At 39.6% G+C, this 10,558-nt stretch overlaps 1 protein-coding gene across 9 annotated transcripts in view; it reads right to left on the reverse strand.

Moving 5' to 3' along the window:
• Positions 1-9,001, reverse strand: part of LOC129780522 (protein AF-10) — a 39,865-nt gene extending 30,864 nt beyond the window's left edge. For 5 of the 9 annotated variants that reach the window (XM_055788870.1, XM_055788869.1, XM_055788865.1 and 2 more), the window contains exons 1-5: positions 8,295-9,001; positions 1,982-2,564; positions 1,718-1,914; positions 365-1,653; positions 201-306 (exon numbers count right to left, since the gene is read on the reverse strand). In XM_055788870.1, coding sequence (XP_055644845.1) covers positions 201-306; positions 365-1,653; positions 1,718-1,914; positions 1,982-2,336 — 1,947 coding nt within the window. In that variant the 5' untranslated portion in view covers positions 2,337-2,564; positions 8,295-9,001. Of the gene's footprint in view, positions 1-200; positions 307-364; positions 1,654-1,717; positions 1,915-1,981; positions 2,565-8,290 lie in introns of all 9 variants that reach the window. The other 4 variants (XM_055788866.1, XM_055788864.1, XM_055788862.1 and 1 more) reach the window with 4 other exon arrangements.
• Between the last annotated feature and the right edge of the window lie 1,557 nt (positions 9,002-10,558).

Raw genomic sequence — 10,558 nt, forward strand, 5'->3', positions numbered from 1 at the left:
ATGTGCAGAGAAGAAGCGTTTTCAGCACAATTTAGCCTTTTTGCGCTATTCTTGCTGACACAAAGGATTGGAGAAATTCCCTCTTTTTGTATTGTTTGGATACTGAGTTCTATCTTAGGTACATCGAGTGACACGATACTCGAATAAATGTCGCTAGCCTTTTCAACGAACAAAGAATGATTGAATTCTCAGGATCTTACCTTTTTAATGCTTTTCTCGATGCCACTTATCGATGCTGGATCAATGTTATCGCTTTTATTCAACGGCAAGGGTACGAGAGAAACGGCAACATCCTTGATTAAATCACTGAAAATTGAAAAATGATATAACCTTCCACAAAAAAAGTATAACGCGCTGCTCTTACCGATTTATATCTATATCTCCAGTTGAAATCAATGTCGGGGTGGATCTTGCTTCAGCTTTCCGTTTCTTCGCAACACTAGACCCTGTTCCTGCGAAGGAACTGCCTCCCGATATACTCATCTTGCTACCAGCGCCACTTGTTGAGCCAGTATCAACGACCGACGTAGACCCCGCCGTAGATATCATGGTGTTACCCGTACTGATGGAACTTCCCGTGGGCGCAGCGTTCGCACTGCCGCTACCTCCGCCCGTATTGCTAGTCCCAAACACAGAATCGGAATTTACAACTATTGTTTCCGTGAAATTCGAGGTGGTAAATTTGGCGATCGCTTCTTTCGACAGGAGCTCTTTATTGCTTCCCGAGGGTTCGTGTGGTGGTTTAATGATTAACGTCGTAGGGATAGCAGCAGGCGATAGAGACGCTGCTCTCGCAGAAGATGCCGCGGCGGAGGATATTTGCGCTAACGTTTTGTCCTGCTTGTTAGCTCCATTTTCTGTATGCTTCATAGTGGAAGTAATCATTGACAGAGCTGTAGAAGCAGATGGTGGCAACGAGGAAAGATCACTTTCCTTAGGTAGAGAGCTGTTCGCAGTGGAACTCGCATTGGTGCTATTGCCGCCGGTACCCGATCCGATACCACTAGTCACGCCGCTTGCTCCGCTGCTGTTGCTGTTACTACTACTGCTGCTACTGCTACCGGATTTAGACGATTTAGAACTTTTATCTCGCTGTGAAGAGGAGGAAGAGGATGCTGTAGAGGACGATGACGGATCCTTATCGTGGGTTTTGTTTGTACTGGAGATCTTATTTACATTTTTGTTATATTTATCCTTATCTTTACTGCTACTACTCGAAGAGGATGAACCAGTCTTGCTGATATTTCCTCCTGTCGTACCGCTACTCGTACTTGCAGGATTGATGGTGGGTACACCGGTAAATACAGAGGATGTGGCTTGACTGTTTATACTAGCGCTATTACTTCCACTGCCAGCAAGTGTTGTGGAGGAAGAGGTCAAAGCTGCACTAGTTGAGTTTTTTGAGACGCTCGAGGATTTCCTTTGTTTCGAAGACGATGACGTTGATGAGGATCCAATTTGATCGCTCGGCAATCGATTGTTGGACTTCACACTATTGCTACTGCCACCTATTCCCATGCCACTTCCACTCGAATGTGGCTGGGATGAAGGTGGGTCTAACTCTTTCTCGGGTGACGACGGTCCATCACTAGAGTTCGTTTCGTGATTGATCGGTTTGTATGGTGGTATCGTTTTAACATTACCACCTTTTTTCTACAAAAATCGAAAGATTGGTTACAGAGCTCTTTTGTTTTTGTGAACATTACCGAATGCTTACCAATTTACTATAATGATGCTGACAATATCCACAGTATTTAACATTATCTAAATAGTTTCCCGCCTCTTCACAAAGCAAACCAAGTTGCTGAGCGCAGGTGACGTGGAATTGTTGTTTGCAGCCGGATTTGTTGCATTGCATGCAAGCGCCCGCTGTGGACCTGGACCCTTTGCCCATCTCCTGACATATATAACATGCTGTAAGAAGAAATTGGAATTCATCGGTAAACAGTTACTAACACTAATTAATTTAGTATACACTTACTTTTATTATAGCGCTCCTGTGGGATCAACTGAAGAATGATCGGCTCCATCGTGGTGACATTCCCGAAGCGCACCTCCGGAATATAAAGCGCACAAACGACGTGGGCCCAGCCCAGATTATCAGTCCGCTTGAGCGCACCATCCCGGGATGGACACAACTCGCACCTAACTCGCGCCGAACGTTCCTGACTTTCACATTTTCGACAGTACCAGGGTCCACTGGGAACCGTCACGATACCGTAGCACGCCTGGTGCACGGCCACCGCACAACTCTGTCCGTCGCAATACACCAGAGGGTTCTCGGACCAACCCCGATCGTCGGAGCATACACAGCAACCACCGACCATCTCCTTCATTCTGGCCCGTGGTCTATTGGAATCTGCTGCCCATCCACCGAGTGACGAAGAGAACTTTTTTTGTGAATTGATTCTTGATTCTTCACGAGAATGTCACGTTTCACTTTTATTTGTATAAAACACACTCAACACAACAGTTTTCTTCTGAGCATTGTGTTCTAGCCGTTGTTTGGCATTTTCTTGTTATCAGGGTACAATTTCTTTCTTTTGTAATATTACGAACAAATACTGTAAAAATAGACGAAAAGATGCATTTTAGACTGCTTAGAAAACATCGAAAGTAATATGTCATAAAGTAAACTCCTAAACATTACAACAGTTGAGCGCGTCAGTGCAAATTGAACAATGCAGTGTGCACTGTTACACTGAAAATTAAATTTATCCTATCGTGGTCCTTCAATGGCAGTTGTTTTAGTAGAAGCTAAAAAAAAGCTAATCTATAAGGAATAGAAGTGCATAAATTCAAAAAGTTTTTTTATACATTCGTGTTAAGATTGGAAATCAGGAATTAACCTTAAAAATTCAGGGAAGAATCAAATTGCCAAATATTTGATTGGGTGTGATGTAAGGTCCAGTATATGGTTACAGAAAATTACAATTTCTAAGGTTTATGAAGTTTAAAATGCCAACTCCTAAATATTTTTTTCAGATGGTCAACATATTTTAATCAGAAGATCTGTTTTGCTGATTCTGATCAAAAATTCAAACCCAAAGAAGCAACCATTCATTTCAGTCGGCACTTTTATCAATATAAATGAAAGTGGCTCGCTCAAAATATTAATTTTCATATGTGACATTGAAGTCAACGAAGATATGGGGCTGCCCACATACCACGTGGACAACTTTAGGGGGGGCAGGGGTCGCGAAAATGTCCACGGTTATCCACGGTGAGGGAGGAGGGACACTTTGTTATCTTGCGGTGTGTGTGAATGTAGTGAATAAAAATATAGGAACCAAAAAAAAATACAATTTCTTTCTGTTATTTCAAGGTTTCTCGAGACTTTTAGTAACCAGCTTTCACTGGATTCCAAGAACTTTCCTGTAGGACCTTTCAATACAAAGTTATTTTTGTTTGAATGAAAAAGTGCTCCATCGTCTTCGACGATTGTTAATTCAATAAATGATGAATGCGCTGCTAATCGATAGGCAGTTCTGGATACTCCAATAAATTGTGTGTAAAATTAATTCGTTGATTCGACGAAAAACGAACTAAATGTTTTTTTTTATTTTTTTTGCATCGATTTTTTAAAAGTTCCAAAAACAGTTTTTTGGGTTTTATTGTATAGTGTTAGTCATGCGCTGATTTTCAAGTAATTTTAAAAAATTATTTTAAAATTTCGACTTAACACTCTGTACCTAATTTTTTTTATCGAATGTATTAAAAGCACGACATTAATTTTTTTAGGTTCCGCTCCTTTTTTCAGCTTCGCTCCTTCGCTTCTATTTATTGAGGTTTGCGAGAATGGAAGGCGAACAACACATTCTTTGATGCATGGGCCATATCTCTGGAGATATGTTCCTAACAACGATGCTCTTTTTTAATTAAGTAATTTTTGCAATACAGATTCACTACAGATATCTAAAACAACCGTTCATGAGCACCTGGTGAAGAATGATTTCGTAATACGCTGTAATGGATGGGTTACATATTATTTGATCTAAAACATTTGATTGAACGCATCTCCATTTGCGAATCACTTCATCAACACAACTAAAACACGTATCGTGTTTTGCTCCGAAAAAATCATACACTGTGTCTGATTGGATTGGAAAAAAAATTATATTGCGAGCTTCTACTCTCCCAGATGGAAACCCCTATTTTACACCCCTGCTCGGAAAATTTCAATATCTCAATTGTTAGTTGGCTTAAGAAACTGTTGAAGTGCCTAAATCTCAGCTTTCAGTGGAGTTCGAGAACTGTCCAAGTGCCTACATGGCACCTGAACACTTCTGAGGTGAGTTTAAGAACAGAATTATCCAATATAATGGGGGTCGAATTCCTCCAGGACAATGTCAAATCTAATGTCTGTTTGACAATTCGGCAAACATGTTTTGTAGTTTGGCTGGGACTCTACCCGCCATATTCCCTAGATATTCCTTCCTTAGATTATCAGTTGTTCAGTATTTTGTAAGAACTGTGGCTCACCAGACAGCATAAAAATACAAAACGGTGCATATATAATCGAAGAAATTCATGTCTATAAAAATTATGCTTTTGATTTTTTCATTAAATCGGCACGAGTTTTCAGGGCAACCAAATATTTCCCACGATTAACAAAACTGTACAGAAAATATTGGTTAATGAAGTCATCAATCACGATGATACTGCAGGTATTTAGTTCTGACTAGGTTCATTGTAGCGGCCATGCACTACCCGACCAAGTTTTGTGAGTGCTTAGAAGAGAAAATATTCTACATTAATACACTAATCTTGAATCTGTGGATCTGCTAAGTGGACGGCGTCAGAAATCAGGCACTGACTAACATCTATGAGTTTGAGCGGCAATCCGCCCGCAAAGCGAATTGAAAACTCAAAGAGCTCAGCAAACTTGCGTTGGCTTTTTATAAAAATGTGTGAGGATTAGATCCATGAGTAATATTTTCATATAGATTTTCATATACAGCAGACAAAACTACTAAAAAAAAACTAAAAAGCTTCTCGAGCTCGGTAAAAAATAAAACAAATGAGAACAAACCATTTAATAGTAATAGCTAACATTTTTACCAATAGAAAATATGGAATAGAACATAGAAAATTCAATTATTTTCTCTAAAAAATGAAGGGTTGTCCACGTGGACAAGATGGGTAGGGGTATCAGGAATGTCCATGCTTGTCCACGGAGGGGGAGGGTTTTTTCTGTCCACGTGGTATGTGGACAGCCCCTGATACATTGGAACTTGATACTCGCCGGACTTATGGAGCACGAATCTGGCTTGATAAATTTCCGAAAGTCAGCTTCTTGTAGGCGATATGCGGAAGAATATAAGATCTGATGATGTCAGAAAAACAATCAAACTTTACATATGAACAATTGAAAATTGCCGAAATTAGTTATACTAGTGCGTAACAAAAGTTTTCACCGATCTATATTTATGCTTCGAATCCGAATCCACTATCCTTAGGCGTGGTGTACAAATTACTTAACGCAAAAAAATTGGATTTTGGACCTTTGGACCTTGGATTTCCCCTTACATAACGCAATTTCAGTCTCTAAGGGTGGGTTTAGACTAGTGATATATTCGTGTGAAGAAATATGATGAGATTTATAGAATATGATGAAGATTTATAGAATCAACCGTTTACACTAGCGCGAAGTTACATATATTGGGTTGGGGGAAAAGAAATGTCGTATATTCTGAAAATACGGCAATACTTAAACATATCTTGTGTTGTACTTATCGCATCGAGTCCATCGGGTCATACTATACGGCTATTCAAAGACGACAATCAAGTGTCGTTTTGACAGTGTTGTGATTGTCCTTTTCAGTCTCAAGTTATAGCGCGTCAAAGATGGAGTTCACCAAGCAAGAAATTCGCCATATTTTACGTTTTTACTACCTGCGAGGTAAAACTGCAACGAATGCGGCCGAGAAAATTCGTGTAATTTATGGACCAGATACTGTAACGATTCGCACAGCACAGCGTCGGTTTGATCGATTCCGTTCTGGTGTAGTGGCTGTCGAAGTAACACCCCGTACTGGTAGGCCAATCGTCGAACTGGGTATAAACCATAAAACCGTTTGGAACCATTTGCAATAGACTGGATTCCAAAAAAAGCTGGATGTATGCGTGCCACACGAGTTGACGCAAAAAAATCTTTTAGACCGAATCATCGCCTGCGATGCACTGCTGAAACGGAACGAACTCGACCCATTTTTGAAGAAGATGGTGACTGGTGATGAAAAGTGGATCACGTACGACAACCTAAAGCGAAAAAAGTCGTGGTCGAAGCGCGGTGAGCCGGCCCAAACCATCGCCAAGTCCGGATTGACGGCCAGGAAGGTTTTGCTTTGTGTTTGGTGGGATTGGAAGGGGATCATCCACTATGATCTGCTCAACTATGGCCAGACCCTCAACTCTGTTCTCTACTGTGAGCAGTTTGACCGTTTGAAGCAGACGATTGGCCAGAAGCGGCCAGAAATGATCAATAGGAATGGTGTTGTTTTCCACCAGGACAACGCTCGGCCCCACACATCTTTGATGACCCGCCAGAAACACGGGAGCTCGGATGGGATGTCATATTGCACCGTATAGTCCGGACCTGGCTCCAAGTAATTATCATCTCTTCCGGTCCATGCAAAACGCTCTTGGTGATACTAAGTTGGCCTCAAAAGAGGCTTGCGAAAACTTCAGTGATTTCTCACCAGTGAGAAATTCACCTGCGTTCACATATGCCTGAATTTATTCTATTTATCCTATACATTTATACCTCGTAGAAGTGTATCATATATATTCTCACCCGTTTACATCTATTTTCGGGTGAATAAATCCATCTATAGCTATAGATTTCCCTAATGTAAACCCACTATAACACACAGTGAGTATCGAGAATTCCAGCATCACACCCCCTCACAACAGCCACGCTGGCCATCCAGTAGAACATGAATGATTCAACTTCAACTACGGCGATGTCGAACTCCTAGTCCGGGAATACTCCCCGATTGTGTTGGCTATCCAAGAAGCCAACGTTAGTCCTACGTCCACCTTGCCGTTATATCACAGATATAATCCACTTCTAGTTTTTGGATAGAATAAAATTAATTAAATTATCAAAAGTGACCTGGGATGAATCTGAGAATAGTTCATCCATATGAATCGTACATTTACCTTATCAAAGAAGGTTTATACCCGAAGTAGTTTAACAGTTACTACTTCCAACTCGTTTGTCCGCCAATTTTATATTTTAAAGTATTTTAAATTCCATAAGAGCTCAACAGTTTATTTGCTCATCCAGAACTTTGGATTATACCAGGATTTTCTCTGTCTTGTGGCAGATCTCATTACGAAATCCAAAATTACTAAAACTCAGCAGAACAAAACTATTTTTTTCATCCGGCGCAGAATGTTTATGAATATAACTCCAATTCCAAGCTTCATGAACATCGATAGCCATCCCGAAACCGTCGTATTCTAGCAGCAAATATGTTTATCCGATAGTTAGATCATATGTTTATCCTGATATTGTCAAGAAAGTGAACCCTGAAGTAAGGGTCTATTTCTTTTCAACAATATTCATTTGTCAACAGTTCACCTTTGTCCTTAAAAACGAGGTCACCACGGAATGTTTTTAAAATTCCCATCAGACAAATTCACGCCTCAACACGGTCATATCAAATACAAAACAAAATACTTCGTTACTAACATGCTGTAAACAAAAACGCGTGTTCTCTACAGCAAAAGAAAAATTAAAACTGCCAATGTCTCACAACTACACTTGAGCTTAGAAGGCGCTCGTGAACTAAACCAATCAAAGTGCATGCGACATTCGGAAGATATTCGAAGTGCTGAGCCATCACTACTCGACGCATACATGTTTCGTACCACCAGAATGACAGGGCTACCAGTTGTGTCATTTTAAGAACAAAAAACAATATTCTATGAAAATAAACCTTGTAATTTTGATTTAATCAAAATGCTATACGCAATGTGAGGAATATAAACGTTAGTAATGCCCTCCCAATAAACAGTCGATAACTGATCGGCTGCTCATGGATTCGTGCTGTTTTATCCGAGTATAATTATCAATATTAAACTCAGTGAAACAATTTCCCAAATAGTCAAACAAAATGTAATCTTTATCTGATAAATAACTTTGACATTTTTCATTTACTCAATTCACATATTCACTTTTTCTTATGTATCAATCAGTTCATTCAAAAGAAAAGTATGTAAGAGAACAGTTTTTTCGCAAAAGTAGTTAAGTGGGAATAAACTTAAGATTAAGTTTTCGTACATACAGCAGAGATATCCAGCAAAAACATCCAATTTGAATAAACTCAAACCATATCAAACAAACTAGCCACCATGCCGCAAACAAACGCGTTGTTCTGCGTCACACACCCTCCGGCGGGACGGGAGACACTATTCTTCTAATCCCGTTACCTTCTCGCTCACTCACTTGTACCATTCCCTCGCAATGGATTCTAATTTTCGTCTCACTTCACTTTCGATTTGATTGATTGAAAACTGTTCCACGATTATTCTGCCTTCATTTGACCGCGCCGATTCCATTCTCGACATAAATTGGTGCGTGCGAAAATGTTAATCGAACACCATGATGTAACTTTCTCCAAATAATGATATCCTATCTCATAGAAGCGCACTTCTTGCGAGCCTCTTCACTCCCACCAAGCAGAAGGCATTAGCAGACTCCTCTCCACAGAGTTTCTTGCTGCTCGCATGAGGGTCTGCTTGGAATGGACGATCGGTTTGTCCTCCACAAATCAAACGATTTTCGTACGCCGATAAGGCACCCGAAAACACTCCAAGTCGGAATATAGCACTTTCATCGCGTTCCGCCGGAATAACTGATCACTTTGCGATACTTTTCGACCGGTTTGAGACCATGAAAATACACAAACTTTTGACAACTCTGGGCAGATTAATGTTGTGCAAAACAACAATCACCCGAAATTCTCCATTTTATTTGTCCGCTTGACACGAGGGCAGTGCTGCCATTTCAGATTAGAAGTGTGCGCCTGTACGATAATCAAAAAATTAAAAAGGTGGGATCACTGTCTCATTGATTTGTTTCTTGAGCTGATACATGGTAGACTGGTTCGACTAGTACGGAAGCAAGGTAATGACAGAAGGTACTTTTGTTTTCGGAAGAGTAAAATCATGACTGATGCAGCTTGAAATTGTGAAATGTTTTCTACACAATGTTGTGATATGCTATTCAGGACTTCAAATAGCATTTATTTTCAACTAATCAAGTTCGAGATAATCGTACGGTGTCTTTCGAGTGATGAGTACACTTTTTTTTGAAAAATATATTTTTTGGGATTTTGTTTCCTTCATTTGAAAGATGACAAAATTTCGTATAGAATAAAGTTGTAACAAATTTTAATTAGTGGAATTAAAAAGCAAAAAAATGGGTGGATTATATCTATGATATAACCGCAAGGCTGACGTGGGACTACCTTAGCTTAGCAATCATTTGTTTGTATTGATTAAATTTTTGATTGAATGAAACAATTTTCGAATTCAATAGAACCCAATATATTTGCTATGTGAGTAAAAAGATTGTATAATGCCATGTAAGGTCAATTCATGAATTGTGATAGATTTATTTGTTCATTTTCGTCAAACAAATGTAGGCTACATACTTATATATTAATGATACAATGTTTTCTTAAGTTAAATATTACTCCTACGGTACATGTTTCATGATTATGTTCTTCGTTACAAGTAAATTTAATGACAGTCCTTTTACGTTTGATATGATCACACCTCGGTTTAGAAGTCTGTATTAGGTAAACACATTTCAGTCGTAACAAAAATGCCCCCGACTTGCATGTTTTTGCAATGCCAATTTCCCCACGCTCCATGGATTTGAAGTCTGTGCTAGGGAAACATATTTCAGTCAAAACAAAAATGCCCCTCGACTTGCATGAAATTGCAATTTCCCCACGCTCCATGGATTTGAAGTCTGTGTTAGGGAAAAACATTTCAGTCGGAACGAAAATACCCCCGACTTTCATGTATTTGCAATCCCGATTTCTCCAACGCTGCTTGGTTTTGAAGTCTGTGTTGGGGAACACACTCGGTGAGAACAAAAATCCCCATACTTTCATGTATTTGCGATGCCGATTCCCCCAAGGCTGCTTTGTTATGATGACTGTGTTTTGGAAACCGTAAATCGGGCCAATCAAAACGAGGCAGTTGGGGCGTTTAGATAACGCTTAACATTTTACAGTTATTCAATTGTTTATCTAATGAAAAATAACATTTTATTAATTGCTATAGAAGCGTAGAAATATTCCCTATCAGTTGATGCAAACATCTTTCCGATCCAGTAAGAAATGTACGAGTTATAAGCATTCGGAATCTTTCATTTGTTCCTGCATGTTCTGTGTTTAGGTTTTCATTTTACCCCCCATATACTCCGGTTAGACGTAGTCCCACGTCAAAATTTAAAAGCTTGATTTTTAGGGACACCTTCAATCGGGAAATTATCGCTCGAGGATCATATGTAGGTTACAACATTTATTCCCCGGTA

The sequence above is a fragment of the Toxorhynchites rutilus genome, chromosome 3 (assembly GCF_029784135.1).
Source record: "Toxorhynchites rutilus septentrionalis strain SRP chromosome 3, ASM2978413v1, whole genome shotgun sequence".
In the NCBI taxonomy this organism is placed as follows: domain Eukaryota; kingdom Metazoa; phylum Arthropoda; class Insecta; order Diptera; family Culicidae; genus Toxorhynchites; species Toxorhynchites rutilus.